The 21,164-nt window shown below is 46.4% G+C and overlaps 1 protein-coding gene across 1 annotated transcript in view; it reads right to left on the bottom strand.

Moving 5' to 3' along the window:
• C5_1H10orf143 (chromosome 5_1 C10orf143 homolog) overlaps positions 1–21,164 on the bottom strand; it is a 128,378-nt gene that overhangs the window by 63,469 nt on the left and 43,745 nt on the right. The window contains exon 2 of the mRNA XM_078641145.1: positions 14,397–14,512. Coding sequence (XP_078497271.1) covers positions 14,397–14,512 — 116 coding nt within the window. The remainder of the gene's footprint in view (positions 1–14,396; positions 14,513–21,164) is intronic.

Genomic DNA, 21,164 nt, shown 5'->3' with positions numbered 1-21,164 from the left:
CAACAGATTTATATATGGCCCTTCTCTCTTAAAGTATTCTGGACGGGTTAGTCAGGTGCCTGTCTTGACTCAGCCCTGCTTCAAGGCCCCTCAGCTGCTGACCTTCAGAGCACGGTGCTCGCCCGGCATGGGGGCTGCGTGGACGTCGCTGACGCCAATCGTGTATGGGGAATGGTGACTTTGAGGCTGAGGTAAAAAGGCTCTCTTAGGGGTTTATGCACCGAATGCGCGCTGTCTGTGGACTCGGAAACGCGTTAACGCTCATGAGATCCGAACTAATAATCATGCTGTAAAAGCCGAGAGACGGCAGAACGGGCCCTATCATCGTTATGTTTTTTCGATGCACCTGGCTGCGGTCTATTTCCACCTTGTAATTGTAATCGGCGATTAAGCAGCTCTAAACGGCGCTCTCAAAGCAAGCCGTTTATTCCCGTGACGCCTCTACCCCATGTCGCCGGTTTGGAATGAAATCTCGCTGCTTTCATCAAGCGATGACCCTGGGTGTGTTAATCTGTGACATAAAACACATGCATGTCCAATCCCACGAGTAGGAGGCTCTATGCGAATGTGCATTACCAAGGGGGTAAGTCATGTCCCCCCTCTCCGTGTGAAAAGATTTGAATTGTGCACAGGATGCAGTCGTGTAAGGAGTTTGTTGTGCTGCATAGAAATAAAAAGCAAAGAACACATACATTCCAGGTTATTATTCACATTACGGAAGGAAGGGCGGGCCTGGGAGTAGTGGGGCTTTTTTAAGTCTCTGGCGGCCTCGTGACACAGGGTATTTACCTCAGCACCCAGTGATGGACCCCCGGTAGCAAATGAGCTGTCAGCGCCTCAACGGTGCGCCAGATGCTTCTTCACAAGTAAATTGTAAACTACATTGGCTCTTGAAATTATGCTCTAGGGGTGGGGGGTGTGTGTGTGTGTGTGTGTGTGTGTGTGTGTGTGTGTCTGTGCGTGTGTCTGTGCGTGTGTCTGTGCGTGTGTCTGTGCGTGTGTCTGTGCGTGTGTCTGTGCGTGTGTCTGTGCGTGTGTCTGTGCGTGTGTCTGTGCGTGTGTCTGTGCGTGTGTCTGTGCGTGTGTCTGTGCGTGTGTCTGTGCGTGTGTGTGTGTGTGTGTCTGTGCGTGTGTCTGTGCGTGTGTCTGTGCGTGTGTCTGTGCGTGTGTCTGTGCGTGTGTCTGTGCGTGTGTCTGTGCGTGTGTCTGTGCGTGTGTCTGTGCGTGTGTCTGTGCGTGTGTCTGTGCGTGTGTCTGTGCGTGTGTCTGTGCGTGTGTCTGTGCGTGTGTCTGTGCGTGTGTCTGTGCGTGTGTCTGTGCGTGTGTCTGTGCGTCTGTGCGTGTGTCTGTGCGTCTGTGCGTGTGTCTGTGCGTCTGTGCGTGTGTCTGTGCGTCTGTGCGTGTGTCTGTGCGTCTGTGCGTGCGTCTGTGCGTCTGTGCGTGCGTCTGTGCGTCTGTGCGTGCGTCTGTGCGTCTGTGCGTGCGTCTGTGCGTGCGTCTGTGCGTCTGTGCGTGCGTCTGTGCGTGCGTCTGTGCGTGCGTCTGTGCGTGCGTCTGTGCGTGTGTCTGTGCGTGTGTCTGTGCGTGCGTCTGTGCGTGTGTCTGTGCGTGTGTCTGTGCGTGTGTCTGTGCGTGTGTCTGTGCGTGTGTCTGTGCGTGTGTCTGTGCGTGTGTCTGTGCGTGTGTCTGTGCGTGTGTCTGTGCGTGTGTCTGTGCGTGTGTCTGTGCGTGTGTCTGTGCGTGTGTCTGTGCGTGTGTCTGTGCGTGTGTCTGTGCGTGTGTCTGTGCGTGTGTCTGTGCGTGTGTCTGTGCGTGTGTCTGTGCGTGTGTCTGTGCGTGTGTCTGTGCGTGTGTCTGTGCGTGTGTCTGTGCGTGTGTCTGTGCGTGTGTCTGTGCGTGTGTCTGTGCGTGTGTCTGTGCGTGTGTCTGTGCGTGTGTCTGTGCGTGTGTCTGTGCGTGTGTCTGTGCGTGTGTCTGTGCGTGTGTCTGTGCGTGTGTCTGTGCGTGTGTCTGTGCGTGTGTCTGTGCGTGTGTCTGTGCGTGTGTCTGTGCGTGTGTCTGTGCGTGTGTCTGTGCGTGTGTCTGTGCGTGTGTCTGTGCGTGTGTCTGTGCGTGTGTCTGTGCGTGTGTCTGTGCGTGTGTCTGTGCGTGTGTCTGTGCGTGTGTCTGTGCGTGTGTCTGTGCGTGTGTCTGTGCGTGTGTCTGTGCGTGTGTCTGTGCGTGTGTCTGTGCGTGTGTCTGTGCGTGTGTCTGTGCGTGTGTCTGTGCGTGTGTCTGTGCGTGTGTCTGTGCGTGTGTCTGTGCGTGTGTCTGTGCGTGTGTCTGTGCGTGTGTCTGTGCGTGTGTCTGTGCGTGTGTCTGTGCGTGTGTCTGTGCGTGTGTCTGTGCGTGTGTCTGTGCGTGTGTCTGTGCGTGTGTCTGTGCGTGTGTCTGTGCGTGTGTCTGTGCGTGTGTCTGTGCGTGTGTCTGTGCGTGTGTCTGTGCGTGTGTCTGTGCGTGTGTCTGTGCGTGTGTCTGTGCGTGTGTCTGTGCGTGTGTCTGTGCGTGTGTCTGTGCGTGTGTCTGTGCGTGTGTCTGTGCGTGTGTCTGTGCGTGTGTCTGTGCGTGTGTCTGTGCGTGTGTCTGTGCGTGTGTCTGTGCGTGTGTCTGTGCGTGTGTCTGTGCGTGTGTCTGTGCGTGTGTCTGTGCGTGTGTCTGTGCGTGTGTCTGTGCGTGTGTCTGTGCGTGTGTCTGTGCGTGTGTCTGTGCGTGTGTCTGTGCGTGTGTCTGTGCGTGTGTCTGTGCGTGTGTCTGTGCGTGTGTCTGTGCGTGTGTCTGTGCGTGTGTCTGTGCGTGTGTCTGTGCGTGTGTCTGTGCGTGTGTCTGAGGGGTGTGTGTGTGTGTCTGAGGGGTGTGTGTGTGGCTCTGTGTGAAGGCTAGGTTTTATTGTATTTCCGGTGTAACATATATGTATGGCGTTCTCTCTTAAAGTATTCTGGATGGGTTAGTCAGACATCAAGCGATGACCCTGGGTGTGTTAATCTGTGACATACAACATATGCATGTCCAATCCCACGAGGAGGCTCTATGCAAATGTGCATTACCAAGGGGGTAAGTCATGTCCCCTCTCTCCGTGTGAAAAGATTTGAATTGTGCACAGGATGCAGTCGTGTAAGGAGTTGGTTGTGCTGCATAGAAATAAAATGCAAAGAACACATACATTCCAGGTTATTATTCACATTATGGAAGGAAGGGCAGGCCTCGGAGTAGTGGGGCTTTTTTTTAAAGTCTCTGGCGGCCTCGTGACACAGGGTGTTTACCTCAGCACCCAGTGATGGACCCCCGGGCGCACAGTAGCAAATGAGCGGTCTGCGCCTCGAAGGTGCCCCGGATGCTTATTCACAAGTAAGTTTTAAACTACATTGGCTCTTGGAATTATGCTCTGCGGCTCTGTGTATGTGTGTGAGGTTATGTGTGTTTGTGGCTCTGTGTGTGTGTGTGTGTGTGGCTGTGTGTGTGGCTGTGTGTGTGGCTGTGTGTGTGGCTGTGTGTGTGGCTGTGTGTGTGGCTGTGTGTGTGGCTGTGTGTGGCTGTGTGTGTGGCTGTGTGTGTGGCTGTGTGTGTGGCTGTGTGTGTGGCTGTGTGTGTGGCTGTGTGTGTGGCTGTGTGTGTGGGTGTGTGTGGGTGTGTGTGTGTGTGGCTGTGTGTGTGTGGCTCTGTGCGTGTGTGTGTGGCTCTGTGCGTGTGTGTGTGGCTCTGTGCTTGTGTGTGTGGCTCTGTGTGTGTGTGTGTGGCCCTGTGTGTGTGTGTGTGGCTCTGTGCGCGTGTGTGTGTGGGGCTGTGTGTGGCTGTGTGTGGCTCTGTGTGTGTGGCTCTGTGGCTCTGTGTGTGTGTGTGGCTCTGTGTGTGTGTGGCTCTGTGGCTCTGTGTGTGTGTGGCTCTGTGTGTGTGTGGCTCTGTGTGTGTGTGGCTCTGTGTGTGTGTGGCTCTGTGTGTGTGTGTGTGGCTCTGTGTGTGTGGCTCTGTGTGTGTGTGTGGCTCTGTGTGTGTGTGGCTCTGTGTGTGTGTATGTGGCTCTGTGTGTGTGTGTGTGGCTCTGTGTGGCTGTGTGTGTGTGTGGCTGTGTGTGTGTGGCTCTGTGTGTGTGTGTGGCTCTGTGTGTGTGTGTGGCTCTGTGTGTGTGTGTGGCTCTGTGTGTGTGTGTGGCTCTGTGTGTGTGTGTGTGGCTCTGTGTGTGTGTGTGTGGCTCTGTGTGTGTGTGTGTGGCTCTGTGTGTGTGTGTGTGGCTCTGTGTGTGTGTGTGTGGCTCTGTGTGTGTGTGGCTCTGTGTGTGTGTGTGGCTCTGTGTGTGTGTGTGGCTCTGTGTGTGTGTGTGGCTCTGTGTGTGTGTGTGGCTCTGTGTGTGTGTGTGGCTCTGTGTGTGTGTGTGGCTCTGTGTGTGTGTGTGGCTCTGTGTGTGTGGCTCTGTGTGTGTGGCTCTGTGTGTGTGTGTGTGGCTCTGTGTGTGTGTGTGTGGCTCTGTGTGTGTGTGTGTGTGTGGCTCTGTGTGTGTGTGTGGCTCTGTGTGTGTGTGTGGCTCTGTGTGTGTGTGTGGCTCTGTGTGTGTGTGTGGCTCTGTGTGTGTGTGTGGCTCTGTGTGTGTGTGTGGCTCTGTGTGTGTGTGTGGCTCTGTGTGTGTGTGTGGCTCTGTGTGTGTGTGTGGCTCTGTGTGTGTGTGTGGCTCTGTGTGTGTGTGTGGCTCTGTGTGTGTGCGGCTCTGTGTGTGTGTGGCTCTGTGTGTGTGTGGCTCTGTGTGTGTGTGGCCCTGTGTGTGTGTGGCCCTGTGTGTGTGTGGCCCTGTGTGTGTGTGGCCCTGTGTGTGTGTGGCCCTGTGTGTGTGTGGCCCTGTGTGTGTGTGGCCCTGTGTGGGCGTGGCTCTGTGTGGGCGTGGCTCTGTGTGTGCGTGGCTCTGTGTGTGCGTGGCTCTGTGTGTGCGTGGCTCTGTGTGTGCGTGGCTCTGTGTGTGCGTGGCTCTGTGTGTGCGTGGCTCTGTGTGTGCGTGGCTCTGTGTGTGTGGCTCTGTGTGTGTGTGGCTCTGTGTGTGTGTGGCTCTGTGTGTGTGTGGCTCTGTGTGTGGCTATGTGTGTGTGTGTGGCTATGTGTGTGTGGCTATGTGTGTGTGTGTGTGTGGTTATGTGTGTGTGTGTGTGGCTCTGTGTGTGTGTGTGTGGCTCTGTGTGTGTGTGGCTCTGTGTGTGTGTGTGGCTCTGTGTGTGTGCGTGTGGTTGTGTGTGCGTGTGGCTGTGTGTGTGTGTGTGTGTGGCTGTGTGTGTGCGTGTGGCTGTGTGTGCGTGTAGCTGTGTGTGCGTGTAGCTGTGTGTGTGCGTGTAGCTGTGTGTGTGCGTGTGGCTGTGTGTGTGTGTGCGTGTGGCTGTGTGTGTGTGTGCGTGTGGCTGTGTGTGTGTGTGCGTGTGGCTGTTTGTGTGTGGGTGCAAATACAATATGTCTCGCATTTGCGATAGATTGAGCTATTGGCATTGTAATTGACAATGCTATTTATTTATCTGTTTTCAAAACCAACACATAAATAAAAAATTTGTCATTTACAATGCCAATAGCTCTAACTTTTGCAAAGGCGAGACCGTTGCATTGTAAATGCTTGTTATGAAAGAAGCTCAGAGAAAAGATGCTACAAAAAGGCTAAGAAAAAAAGGGTCGGAGAGTGCCTTTAAAAAACACAGAGACACCCTACATTGTTTGAAATGATGGGACCTTAGATTTTGAAAAATTAATGCTTTTCTTTCAGAAAGATGGAACTTGTAGAATAGTACTAAATGTAGATCCGACTGAGGAGAGTAATTATCACAAGGGCATGGATATAACTGAGTATTTATATTTCCTTTCTGGAAACCCTAGGATCAGTGGAATAAGATTTAACCGAAAACGCAATAGAATAAATGTATGCTGTTCAATGATAAGAGAGAGGTACGAAAATACTTCCCCTGGTCTTGATGGAATAAGATCGTATGCAAGGGACACTTTCTTACGGTAATTCTTTACCCTCCGGGCAAAATTAGCTCTCTGCATGTATAACTCAGTTATTTTTAGTTTAGTAACCCTCCTACAAGAGTCGGGATCCTTAAATAAGTCACCCTGCCCCATTGCAGTCAGTTCTGCCTCTACATATCTGAGCCAAACGATCCTGTTCTAGTGATCCAGCTTCAGACAATCACCGATAATACATTGTGTTAGGTTAACAGTGGTCCTACGCCAAATCGAAAGCCATAACAGGATTGGTGCCAGTCTTATAGAATCTATCAACTAGGGTAACCCTAATTCTAAATTAAGAATCTAATTTGAAAAGGAGTGTGGTAATGATACCCAGTTTTTGAAAAAGCTGTCTTCCAATTTCTGGAGTTGGTCCATATTTGCTATCCCCCAGACTCCTGCCCCATAAATTGCAGCAGCCTTTGTTTATGCAGGATCGAAATTTTTAGACGTGTCCAGATGGCTAGCTCCAAACTTCCTAGCAAAGCTCTTAATAGCTTGAAGACTCCTTTCCATACCTAGTGCTCTTGCCGCCACCAAGTTTGTTCAAGAATGGTTCTCATCAAAAAGGACTCCCAAGTATGAAAGGGAATCTACCACTTCGATTTTCTTTGAAGTCAGATGGAAATAGGGGGATTTCGCTCCTCTACCAGCTCCCACTATGATATTGAAAGATTTTGAATAATTTATTCTCAGATCTTATGAGGCCATAAATGAGGTGTACGATGTTATAAGGCTTTGTAGAGCTACCCCTGTCCTAGCCATTAACACTGCATCGTCAGCATAGGCCAGTATCGAAATTGGGGTGTAATCAAATGTAGGCACGTCCAGAGGTGAGGCAGCCAAGATCGCCTCCACCCTATTTGCGTAGATGGAAAAAAGAAATGGGGCGAGGACGCATCCCTGTTTGACTCCCTTCTCAATCTTGAAAGAACGCGTACATTCTCCTTTTTTGCCATACCAAACACAGGCAGCGGCATTGGTGTATAGCTGGGGAATGAAGCAGATTATCAGGGTGTCAATCCCCATCCCCTCCATCATGGGACACAGCTTCTGATGGGATACACAATCGAAGGCCCCGGTCAGGTCCATAAAGGACATATAGATCTTCCCACCTTTTACTTTGGTGTATTTGTGTATACAAAGTGAGAGATTGAGGCATCGATCCACTGTCCCCCTTACCCTCTGGACCCCATACTGCGCCTGCATCAGGATGTTATGTTCTTGGGCTCAATCCTCCAATCTCCTTCAGCTCTGAAACTTGGTCTTCAGGAGGTCTTCAGCTGGATGTCAACTAACCAGCTGAAGCTCAACGGGGAGAAGACGGAGATTCTGCTCCTGGGAAAAAATCGTGATCTGTGGCAGGAGAGGCACTGGCCGCCATCCCTGGGAGCTTTTCCCAGTCCATCTACCCAGGTTAGAAATTTAGGGGTGTGCATCGATGATTCTTTATCGATGAAACAACAGGCTAATAAAGTGGCTGGCATTTGTTTCACGATTATTAAATGGCTGCGGAAGATTATCTGGATGCTGCCTGTGGATACCCAGAAGACCGTAGTCAATGCGCTAATAACATCTAGGCTTGACTACGGTAACATTCTATATCTGGGCTCCAACTTAGCTGTAACCAGGCGGTTGCAGCTTGTCCAGAACTCCGCAGCCAGGCTGTTGTGTAAGATCCCTAGGACAGCAAGGATCTCGAGTCACCTTAGAGACCTACACTGGTTGAAAGTTGAGAACCGGGTCCGGTTTAAGGCCTTGACCTACATGTTCAAGATTAGAGCGGGAACCGCACCACGGTATCTGCAGAAACTGGTTAAGCCTCATGTACCTGTACGCAATCTTCGCTCTTTAAATGGAGCAACCTTCACAGTACCCAGATTCAAACTGGCCCGAATGGGAGGTAAATCTTTTTCCCGCCTGGGACCAGTTCTTTGGAATTCCCTTCCTTTAGCCCTGCGTAAAGAGGAGAACTATGCCAGTTTTAAGAAACAAGTTAAAACCTGGCTGTTTAATAAATAACTGTTTAAACAAATAGCGGTCAATGTGCTGTCAACAGTTGCTTTCTGTGCCTTGTTCTTTTAGCCATGGCGCCGGGAAACCCTTTGTGGGTATCTGTGCGCATTACAAATGCAAAAAAATAAATAAAAATAAATAATCTGGCTAATAAAAGCCATCCCATAAGCTCGGCAGTGGTATCCAGAAGGGAAATTTGGGTGGTAGTTCTTCGGGCGGCCCCTATCTCCTTTCTGGTCTATGGGGACTATTGCACTCTGATTCCAGGATGGTGAAGGGCCCTCTACCACTGTGATGTTAAAAACGTTTGTTATTAGGGGAACCCACATATCATAATTATCCTGGATAAGATCGATCGGCACCCCATCAGAGCCCGGGGCTTTCCCTGGGGCACAAGCCTCCAGCCCACTACTAACTTCACATAATGAGAATCTCGCCCTGCCTTGGGGTAAGGAGTCTGGCTTGGGGGGCAGGGGTGGAAGGAAGGTACTGGAACCGAAGATGTTTTCAAAGAGTCCCACCCATGTGTCCTCATCCGCGTGTGTGTTCAGGGACGGGCCCTTAGAGTCTTTAAAATAGGGAGCATTTATAACTTTCCAGAAATCCCTGCTACTGCCGCTTGTTCAAGGTCGTCCCAGGCCTTCTCCCTAAGATCCTTCTCTCTTCTTCTCGCATGCTCATAATCCCTACCTAGCAATAGTATCAAGGCAGGATCTCTGGGGTAGACTTTTAATGCATTAACAAGGGCTCTTTTAGCTGTGGAGCATAAGGAGTCAAACCATTGGCTAGTTGGCATAGTGTTTGATGGCTTTGAGCAAGTAAGAGCCACTTTTAATTTCATTAGAAAGGCTCTAAACTGGGTGACTAATAGTGGAGAGGAAAACTCCTCATTCAGGCAGTGTATGATTTCTTCCCTTAACCCTGAGCCAATATTTCAGGAACCAGATTGAGCTTCTGAGCCTATGCCCACTTTAATTGATAGCCTTTTTTTCTAGTTAGCATTATGTTATCCACTACCTGTTGGTTTTCTTTCACCTTACACAAGATACTTAGATGGATAAGTAGGATAGCATGATCGCTAAAACAGGTGAATAGGTTATCTTTGTGGGCCACTTTCCCAGTTAGCGTGGAGGAAACGAAGATAAAATCAATTGTGGACTTTTGATTACCCCGCCTGAATGTTTTTCCTATCTGGCGTACTTTTATGTCATTAATTATTCCCAGATTCCACGTGTGTAGGAGTCTGTTGAGGGGGATCACCATATGCGGTATGCGTAAAATGTAGAAGGGGGTCACCCTGAGCATCATCCAGGCAATACACACCATAGCCTCATTGTGCTTACAGAGATAAATGTTAAAATCCTCCACCCAATGATGTTAACAGGTCCCTTCTTTATCTGCTAGCTAGTTCTTCTGCCACTGCCTTCATGTTTCTCCCAAATTTGTTGTTATAATAATTAAGAGCCAAGTTTCTTCTTTTCTATGTACAAGTTGGAGAAGCTGGAAGTGGTTATTGGGAGAGCCAACCTGCCTTACTTGTAGGGGTATAGTATTGGAGGTTAAAGTTAATAATCCTCCCTTCGCTCTTCCTGACGCTGAAGGTACTGCAGGTGTATGGAAAGTGCAGAACCCTGGGAAGAAAACTGGGTCCTTTGCCCATGTTTCCTGAAAACAAATAATCTCCAAAGATTACCGGAGATTTTGCCAAGGACATTGCCTATCTTAGAGGCTATTCCTGCCAAATTCCAAGATGCTACTGTTCTGTTTTTATCTGCTGCACTCAGGGGTAATGGGATCTCCTGCAATCCAGGCACTGGGCTAACTGATCTCCATGCAGGTGAAAGAGTGGGTGATGGTAGTCAATCACAGGATTCCAAGTCTGAGAGAGCTGTAAATCTGTTGTGAAACCTTATTTCCAGAGTAGTATTGGGGTCCTTCATATACCTTGGAAAGAATTGACCTTGGTATTCTCCTGGCCACATGACCCATACTTGTCACTGTACCCTGTTTATAAAAATGCTCCAGTGGTAAAGGGATAATCTGCGAGCTCCTCTGAGATAATCTATGAAGATTGCTTAGGAGAGAATGTCGCACATAGATATTATTGGAATTTATCATCATCACGCAATCTCCAGTAATAGATTTAATTGAGCTGCCTACCCAACCCACTCTCCTAGCCATAATATTTTATTGGCCAGCTGATGGCTTCTCATTTCGGAGTCCTTGAGGTTATTCAAGAGCCAGTGCAGACATTTGTCCATTAACTGATGTAGATTCAGTATGGTTTTCCCTGAGAGGAGGAACATTTGCCAAAACCATCACCAAGGGCAAGGCTGCTGGTGGAAGATGGAGGACTTGTTGCAAGTATTTGTCTGCGACTGCAACGCAGATATCTTGAGTTCCTGCTATCTGAAAGCCAGCTCGTTTCCTCCGGCACTGTTGGTACTTGATATATTACGAACCCATTCACAAGTTTCTTTGGGAATCGGAGCCTCCAGGTGTGTATTCGAGAGGGCGGTGGCTGTTGGAAACAACCCTGGACCAAGGTGACAGAGACAGATGGAAAGATCGGGTTCAGTGGTGCGAGTGCACTAAGGTTTTCTTGGTCGCTGCACATGCGGAGAGAGCGCTTAAGGACTCAGTCAGGGATGGGACAGGTGGATTCTGTGTCTCTAATCTGGCTAGTCGCTGTTCGATCTGTGTCAGCTTGGTTAGGATAGGATCCAATATGATGGGCATTATTTTACTTACTTCAGTCGACAATACAAAGTTTCAATCGCATACTGAATGTCTTTTATGCAGAATAAACTACGAGAAAAAAAATTGTAGGTGTGCATTCTGTGCATTTTTGACAGCAGAATATTTACTGGTTTTAATATCAGGATGAACTTGAATGACCCTTCATGTTAAGGTTTTCTGAGATCCTCAAATTAAACAAATCTCAATACTTTCCTGGGGCGGACTGGATTATGGGACAACCTGGCAAAGCACAATGGGCTGGGCGGACAGGTAAGTGTGTGGGCCTGTTTTAAAGTATGGTGGTATCTGTGGTCTGGCTTGATAGCATAGCTGGTGCCAGGCAATTATGCCAGATTAATTTGAAAGAGTTGTGGTCACATGTTGGGAGCCAGGTGCACATGTTTTGTTTAGGGGGAAAGTTGTAGAAGTTGTGCGCTTCCGCAAACAAAAGTACCTGCCCTCCACACAGCTGTGATCATTTTGTTTATTTATCCAGCTGGCTGAATTTGAACTTTAGGTGCACACACATGATGTAACGCTATTAAAGCGGCTTAGATAACTAGATCATGTATGGGATTTTTCCTCTGGCAGCAACACAGATAGGAGGAAGACATTAACCTATATGGTGCTTAGGTCCGGTTTAACAGAGCAACGGTCACCTGACCTTTTAACCTACACCAATATTATTCTTCAGTGTTTTGGCTTACACACAAATCGATATCCATTCACATGCTATTTGTTGGTAATGATTCACATTGCCATACAGTATTCCTTAAAGCCAGACCTGCTGGCATCGCAAATTCTTATTTACTGTTGATTTCTCTTTTATCATCACAACCATTGCCAGCATCAAACACAAATACATGCAGTCTCCCATGCCTTGCAAAACACTTACACAGCACGCCTTTACACGTTTAAAACTGCCATGATTTGCAAACGTGGGTCACTATATTAGCTATCTGATTCACTAATGCTGGCCATTTTTAGGTCGAGCAGACACAGTGTCTGCTCGAGACCTATTGCTGCCCGTATTTGGGAATGTAGACACGAGAGGGGCACGAGCGCAGATTTCACCTCGTGCCTCACATTCCCGTGCGCACACAGCCAGCCCCCACACCCCTGCACACACACCACACAGGCACACGTACACACGCTGCCGCCCCCCCACCACACACACACACATACAGACACGCATGCATACACACGCCGCCGCCCCCTACCCCCCCTGCACGCACACACAGACACACACCCCTGCCCCATGCATCGTGAGATCTACCATCCCCCCGAATCTCGGTACTTACTAGTTAGGCGCCGGAGCGGTCAGCGGAATCACCACCTCTTCCTCCTCGTACTCCGGCCCGTCTAGAGTCAGGCTCCTTTGCAGCTCCAGGTGGAGGAGGCAGTGGTTGGAAGGCGGGCCCGGCTTCAGGGGAAGGACCGAGAGTGGCTGCAAAACCGGCAGCTTCGCCAGATCGGGGGCGCATCCCCGCCAGCCTCCGCCAACATCGCAGGAAGTGGCGGTTGCAGGCCCCCAGCGTAGGAAACAGGCCCCCGCGGTGCGCACACTGGGAAGAGGAAAAGGGGACGAGACCCACCGCACAGGGAGGCGGTGCGCGCCAGGCCTCCGTCGCTGCCTGGAACCTGTGCGCGCGCTCCCCAGCCTGTCGCGAGCACGCCTCCTTCTGGCTACTAGCGTGTCCCAGCCGCCGCAGTCACAGAGCAAATATGCCCGTGAGACTATTGGCGAGTAAATTAATTTTTCTTGTTTGAATAATGTACTTGTTGATAGGCACTATGTGTATAAATACGTTGGCTTGTTTTCTAATGGTCATGTGATAACGGGCCGAAACATAAGGTATTGCTTAACAGAATTTTTTTTAAATAAAGCACTTGTTGAAAGGCACGCAGTGTAGAAAAACGTCAGCTTGCTTTCATATGGTCACGTGACAGCGGGCGGAACCGGTGTGTTTCACGGGACAGGGAAGCTACCGCGAGTTCGGAGGGAACCCGTCCGAGTGAGTTGCAACGGAGGGCAATTTGAAGAAGTAGCGTACATGGCGCTATTCGACGCTTTAAGTTTGACTAAAAACTCGTATCACTGCCTTTCAGCATCGCCTAATCCCAAGGAAGTTTGGATCAGGTACGAGAGTTTCGATTAAATGTAGCACGGCAGAATATGCTTTGTCAAGCTCAGTCGCTTGAAAATCAGCAACTCCACATATTCCCTTTATCGGTAAGAGAAACACACACAATTGTGAACATCGTGTTTCGAGTGAGTTAGAGGTTAGCTGTTTTTTTAAAGAAGCACTACCATTTTTTGTTTAGGAACCGCTTTTGAAGACATCCGTTTGTGAGTACTTTTAGACTGTGTTATTTATTTTGAAGCATGCAACATAAGATGTTTTTTCTTCAATAGCACCCGGTCTCACCATGAGGAAAGGCTTTAATGACATGAGGGGATTGAATTAAAGAGCACGGTTGAGGCACAGGTGGAGTCTCTTTGTTAAGAATTCTTTTGGGCACCAGTACCTTCTCACATTTTCTCCTTCCAGTGCAAATTCTATCTTATGCATGTAATTTAGCTCGAGCATCTCAATATTTGATAGACTAAGCAACAAATGTTTATTGTCTTTTGTAGTGTCCGCCAGCAGGTTGATTATCAAATTTGTACATGCTCCAAACAATTGGAAAAATTACCTCCTGAAGAAGGGTTTTTCAGAACCCGAAATGCATTGGGCTTTTTAATTTTCAAATGTGTTTACTTTGAATTTACAAATTGTTAAATCAATGTATTTTTTTAGCAAAAGTACATCATTGTGAACAACTACTAGTGATTCACTGTTTGAGTTAACAAATCAGGTATATGTGTGTTTTTAAATACAATTTGAATCAGATGAAACACAGAAACTTTGTTGACATTGATTGATTTTTTGGATAAAATGTTTGAGTAAAATGGTTTTTGAAACCCTAGGGACTTAGGCAGAGTGCCCTGCAGACCTGGGTGTTCCCAGGCCTCGACAAGAGCAGATAAATAGAAAGCCATTTTCCGTATTAATTTATTGCAGATTTAATCTGCAAAATGTAATGGCGCAAAACTTTGACACACCCTGTAATTACTGCATGCAATAAACACCTCATTGGTTATAGCTGAAATCCCTTTGCAAACAGGTGCCTGAGAGGGGATTGACATTTAACGACCCGCTTGTAATAATGCACTGAGTCTTAAAATGTATTATTATTACTATAGGTGTCACATTTGCGAAAGTTATAACTATTGGCATTGTAAATGACAAAGCTATTAATTTTGCTATTTTCAAAACCAACACATAAATAAAAAAATTGTCATTTACAAGACCAATAGCTCAAACTTTCCTAATGCGAGACCTATTGCATTGCAAATGCTTGTTTATTTGGTGCCTGGGTCTCTTTTCTGTCTCAGTCTGACCCTGAACTCAAACAATCGAAAGTAAATGCATCTCGATGCTTTACTGATACCCAGGCAGTCGTAAGGTGAGGGTGTAAATTCTGTGCCAAACATTCCTAGAAATGCAACGATAATGCAAACACAGTGGGACTAGGTTCTGCATAGGATGTGGACCATTGATACTGAAAAATGGCTTCATAACTGCACTTACATGGATGGGATGTCCCTCGGCTTGCTCCCCAAGGCGGCGCTTCTGTGAGCACATGAAATCCATCTGCACCGACATCCTGGGATGATCTAACGTCTGAGCAGCGGATATCCAGTAAACTGTGGACATACAAAATAAAACATAAAGAGTATATTTGCTGCAACAACGTTAGACTGCGTCCCCATCTCTTACTTCCTTGCTATTCACATATTACTTAATGTTTATTTCATACTGCGTCACATGCGAGCATCGCAAGCTTATCTCTTCATTATCAAAATTCTCCTTAGCGTTGCATCATGTTGTTTTGACTATTAAACATTATTCAGGGATGACGCTTCTTGGAAATAAAGATTCTCTGTTCAGTCTCTCTTTTCTAGGCTTTATCTGTTATTTGCAACAATTTGCTAAATGATTTCAATAACCACTGTAAACACGGATACGATTCCCCGAGGTTTCTGTTCGAATCCTTAGGCACAACATTGTATTAAATATACACCCCAGAATAATAAGAGGTATTGAAAGAGTTGCTGTTTCTAAATTTGTATTTTCTTTTTAGTCTCCCAATTACTTTTTGTCAGTAATTCCTCCTCACTGAATTGAGACTAAAGCAATTTAAAATAATTGTTATTGTCAGTTACATACAAGGAAATGATAAAAAAAACATACTTAACATATATATTTATTATCTACAGAAATGTCGCTCATTGTATCTTCTAAAGGACCAGATTAAAAAAGGTAAAACATTTTAAATTGACATTGCAAAATGAGGCAACCATTTTAAAATACAGTTAAGAATTTCATGTTCAATACTTTTCTCACAGGCATTAAATATACAAGCATTTGCAATGCAATAGGTCTCGCATTTACATGAGTTTAGCTATTGGCATTGTAAATGACAATGCCTTTTATTTATGTTATAAAAACGAAAACGAAAACAATAAAAAGCATTGTTATTTGCATTGTCAAAAGCTCAAACTCTCGTAAATGCGAGACCTTATTGCATTGAAAATGCTTGTTTAGGTATCTGTCCTCTTAGGGAAGTGATGGTATTGAGGGAAGTGGAACTGCACAAATCTACTACCTTTGACTTTAGATATTCAAACTTCGGGCAGAAGTCATCTAATAGGACAGCCCATTTTTTTTAGCTAAGTGTACTCAAAAGTCTGAACATCACTACTTGTTTCTGGGTGATACGGTTAGCGCAATTGTAGCTAGAGCATTAAACAAGCTGGAAAGGACACTGAAGGCCTGAGAATATATATAGAAAAATATTAATTAAAAAACATTAACCATTGCATGGATCCAAAGAGATGGTGCAAGAGTAAAACAGAGATCGACAAGTACAATCACAAAGTGCAAGAGACTGCTCAAATTGTGAGAGAGGACATATACATAAAATAAACACACAGACACCAAGAGACCATGCCAGTGAGAGAAGAAGAGATAGCCAGTAATTGCGTACTGCAAGAGACACCCAAGGAGGCCCACAAAATATCCCACAGGAGACGGTGCATGGGTGAGAACGAGAGACAGACAATGGCAATTATAAACAGCAATAGATAGCACCACATGTGAGAGAGAAACACACGCTATGAACCACACACCCCAAGAGAATAGACAGGGCAAGACACAAGAGTCATCACGGATAACTAAAGGTTGAAAGGGAGACATCCATACAAAATAAAGGCCCCACCCCCGAAAGAGACACACAGGAAACAGATGCGGTCTGAAAGAGACATTAACAGGTGTGGGATTTAAACAAGACACAGGCCACAGGGACGTAGATGCAAACTTTAAAGAGACCGTGCTCAGGTCTCCTCTGACGGGTCCCTCACCGTTCACAAGAAGGTGACAAGTATTGCTACAGTCCTTTGAGTGACAGCCATCACTTAACCAGGCCCAACAGTGTTCCTTCTTAGTGCATTTACTGGCACGTGACATTTGGGCTGGAAGCTGATCACCGCAGCAGACGCAAAAAAGACCAACTAGGCTATCTCATCGGATGGGATTACTCAACACTACCATGTTCCTACCCGTGGCGGGGTCTCCCTTTCCGCCAGTTATCGAAAACTCTGCAGATACTCTGACAGAAGCAGGCCGAGGGCTTGGCGTGGTGTTGCTGAGTTTGAGTGCCCTGTCCTTGCCTACATAAATTAAGCCCAGCCTGAGAAAAAGTGAAAGCGCGACATGCGAGTGCTGTGTTCACGAAGGGAGAGGAGATGTGCATGCGTACGGAGTACACATCTCCTGTCCGTACGTGCGCCATCTCCTGTACCCCTTCAGAGGAGACGCCATGAGCGTGCACATCGCCTATCCGTGCGCGCACATGGTTTGTCTCCCTTCGTGCACCAAACAGACAACAATAGTCTTGCCAAGGCGAAGTAGCGCATACGTTGCGTTTACTAGGCGAGACCTAATAAAGCAAATACATGGAAAGGGATTTTTGGGACTCCTTCATTTCAAGAACTTGTAGCTGCACAGATCATAATAATTTTCATGTACAAATGCAGCTTTCGACATAGAAAAGAAAATATATGATTCTAAAGTGGTCACTCCCAGAAGCACGTTTGCAAGAGCATTCTGTGAGTAAGGTGAATGAATATTCAAGTTGTTTATTAGAGCACTTTGATATCTTCACACATCTCTTAAGGAAAAAGGAAGAAGTGATATGTGGGTTAATACTGTAATGAGGCTTGTCTTGGGTACCAACTATGAATCTCATTGGTAGAGATCAACCATTTATGAGCAAAACAAAAAGCAGTGTTTAGAAGTGTACATCTGCCTGACTGACAATTAACAACCACCGTCATTAGTAACCTGAATTTGCATTAGACTTTCCTCTGGAGCAAAGTAGACATACTCGTCCCCATTCTGAAACATTAATTGTGGCTTCTTGACACACAATTTCCATTATTTGTGAAAACAAACTTAAAATCCGAAGTATGTTCTTAATCTTTTATGAAGTGCAATGTTAGCTATCGCATATGCAATCAAGAATGTATCAACTATTCAATCAAATATCAAGGAGTCGGAAAAGGGGGGTATTCCTGTGATCAATAGTGCAGCAGGTGCAGTGGCACTAGAGCTCAACGTTACCCTTTTCTTTGATATGTTTAAAATGAACTGCAATTTAATTATTGCTTCGGTAACAATTTTGGGATCCTTGCAAATTGGTGCATAAAGCATATTTATGATTTGGAATGGGACGAGACTCTGTAAACAGTGCTCTAGTTAAATGGCATTTTAGTAGCTCACATCTTCATTGATCAGAAGAATCTCTCAGTACTCAAAAGGTTGGAGACTATTCTACATAATAAAAAAAAGAACCCTGCTTCACCACATCAACAATATTTTTCATGTGTCTCATATTTTGCCAATAATGTCAACCTCCTTTGCGCTAACAGTGGTCATTTAAGCACTACATGAAATAGCGCCCAAATCTGAACCACCAAACATGCAAAATCGTTCTGGTAACTGAAGCCCCTGATAAAGACAAGGATTAAATACATTCATTGCTTCGGTTTGAGCAAGAGTTTGCTGGAGTTAATATCCAGAGAATCTGACAAATGTAGCTGGAGTCCCTACGTAGTTTCCATAGTTAGATGAAATATTGTTAATCAAAGGCGACTGAAGCCCATAAATCTGCAACATAGGTTTCATGTGTTGTATTTTAAACTGTTGGATGGAATGCTTGAATTAATCTCAGCCACTGTAAATTACTCAGGCCGCATTTTAATCCAGAGATTGTTATTTTGCACACCATGCCACCTCACTTTGGACCCTGCCATATGCAGTTCAGTCTTGACTCTGCTCCAATGAGAACAGTCCAGCAAGAACTGCCAAGCGAGGTCTTCCATGAACTGAAACACATGCAACCCAGGTCTGGTTTCGCCCTACTTACGGCTGGTTCCTTAGCCAGCTATAGATTGGTTCCAGTGACACTGTGTGCACTGGACCAATGTCTGGGCATGCCCGTCCCACTAAGGGCGATACACTAAAGTATACAAAAAAATAATGGATGGAATACTTAAATTAACCTCAGCCACTGGTAATTACTTGTTGTCGCATCCCAATCCATTACTATTTTGCACACCATGCCACCTCAGTTTGGACAAAGTTATATGTGAATCACTTTTGACCGTGCTCCAATGGGAACAGTCCTGCCCGAACTGCCAAACCAGGTCCTGATTGATGAGCCCATAATAAGGGAAAAACCAGTCCTTGGTTGCTTGTGTTTCCATTTCATATATCCTAAGCATTGCTATAACTGAAAAGAACCAGAATTATCAAACGTAGTAATAAGCTTCATACCAGAAGTGGTGGATTTACATAGTCTCTCCAAAGGGATTCTTCTACTGCACTGATGGGCTCAAGTGGTAACAAACATAAGTAAACATATCTACTCTCTCACTCACTTTTGTGTTGATGTGTAATAAATAGTTGGACATAGGATGCTTACTGCCAAAGACTATTATTTTGGTTTAGGTTTTGTTAACACTTGTAAGAAAGTTAATTATTAATTGGGATGAATGATAGTTCACCACAAGTCATAAAGTTACTATCTGTAATGTACAATAAAAGTTTTCAAACCCTTGATTGCTGTGGCATAAAGCAGACATGGCTAACTTTAGAGAAAAGGATAAAATGACGGAGACATCAAAATAAAAACCTCAACCCAATTCATAAAACTAGAGAAAAATGCAATAAGTAAATGACATTAAAAAGGCAAAAATCTAATAAGGACACCAGAGCTGTCAATTAAGAATTAAGTGAAAACAGAAACAAGAAAAATAAAGTGGAACCTGCAATATCAGCGGAAGATGATGGAGCCCGGGTCAGATACTGGCCAAATGGACTGATCCCGGTGAAAATCTAGAAAGTCAAAGAAGTCTTCAAATCCTACTGTAAAACAAGCATTTACAATGCAATAGGTCTCGCAATGACGTTATTTTGAGCTATGGACTTTGTAAATTACATTTTTTTTATATTGTTTTTCTTCTGTAAAACATAAAAGGCATTTTGCTATTGACTTAACATTGCAAATGACAATGCCTTTCATTTTTGTTTTTAAAACATAAGTAAAGGGCATTGGTATTTATAATGCCAATAGCTTAAACTCACGTAACTGCGAGACCTATTGCATTGCAAATGCTTGTTTTAGAGGAGTGCAAGACAAAATTAGAGGGGTTTGGGGCACCAGTATTTCGAATGCATAAAGGCTATGTGGTTAAGATTATAGATCAAGTGGGGTGCATTCCAACTATCAACTAAGATAAATGAGGGGGTATAGATTACTGGTGACATTCACAAAAGAGCACCAAGCACCAAGCACTTAGATTCCTGGGATGGATTTATGAATGAATGCGTTTTGAATGATGTGAAGTACCTAAATATATTCTCCGGATTAGAAGTGTTGTGTAACCTGAGGGATAGCTCTACTGTGAGACCAAGATTGGAGGAAGAGGATGTGTAACCTGAGGGATAGTTCTGCAGTGAGACTAAGGCAGGAGATGGCAGCTGGGCCAGGAGCATGCCTACTCCACTGGATGAAATGAGGACAAGTAACCTGAGAGATAGCTCTGCTGTGGGAGCCTGCAAGACTGTGTAACCTGAGAGATAGCTCTGTTGTGAGCCTGTAAAACTGGAGGAAGAGGCTGTGTAATCTGAGGGATAGCTCTGCTGTGGGACCTTGTAGAACTGGAGGAAGAGGCTGTGTACCCTGAGGGATAGCTCTGCTGTGGGACCTTGTAAAACTGGCGGGAGAGGCTGTGTAACCTGAGGGGTAGCTCTGATGTGGGACCCTGTAAGACTGGAGGAACAGGCTGTGTAACCTGAGAGATATCCCTGCTGTGGACCCCTGTAAGACTGGAGGAAGAGGCTGTTTAACCTAAGAAATAGCTCTGATGTGAGACAAAGAATGGAGGAAGAGGCTGTGTAACCTGAGGGATAGCTCTGCTGTGAGACTAAGACTGAAGGAAGAGGCTGTGTAACCTGAGGGATAGCTCTGCTGTGGGAGTCTGTAATACTGGAGAAAGATGCTATGTAACCTGAGGATAGCCCTGCTGTGGAACCCTGTATGACTGGAGGAGGAGACTGTGTAACCTGAGGGATAGCCCTGCTGTGGAACCCTGTAAGACTGGAGGAAGAGGCTGTGTAACCTGAGGGACAGCTCTGCTGTGGGAGCATGTAAGACTGGAGGAAGAGGATGTGTAACCTGAGAGATAGCTCTGCTGTGAGACTGTAAGACTGGATGAAGAGGCTGTGTAAGCTGAGAGATAGCTCTGCTCTGGGAGCCTGTAAGACTGGAGGAAGAGGATGTATAACTTGAGGGATAGCTCTGCTGTGAGCCTATAAGACTGGAGGAAGAGACTGTGTAACCTGAGGGATAGCCCTGCTGTGGAACCCTGTAAGACTGGAGGAAGAGGCTGTGTAAACTGAGAGATAGCTCTGCTGTGGGATCCTGTAAGACTGGAGGAAGAGTCTGTGTAACCCGAGGGGTAGCTCTGCTCTGGGAGCCTGTAAGACTCAAGGAGGAGGCTGTGTAACCTGAGAGATAGCTCTGCTGTGAGCCTGTAAGACTGGAAGAAGAGGCTGTGTAACCTGAGAGATAGCTCTGCTGTGAGCCTGTAAGACTGGGGGAAGAGGCTGTGTAACCCAAGGGGTAACTCTGCGGTGGGACCCTATAAGACTGGAGGAAGAGGCTGTGTAACCTGAGAGATAGCTCTGCTGTGAGCCTGTAAGACTGGCAGAAGGGGCTGTATAACCAGAGAG

The sequence above is a fragment of the Lissotriton helveticus genome, chromosome 5_1 (assembly GCF_964261635.1).
Source record: "Lissotriton helveticus chromosome 5_1, aLisHel1.1, whole genome shotgun sequence".
Classification (NCBI taxonomy): Eukaryota; Metazoa; Chordata; class Amphibia; order Caudata; family Salamandridae; genus Lissotriton; species Lissotriton helveticus.
The sequence above is the reverse complement of the archived record's forward strand: the minus strand, read 5'-3'. Positions and strand labels throughout refer to the sequence as shown.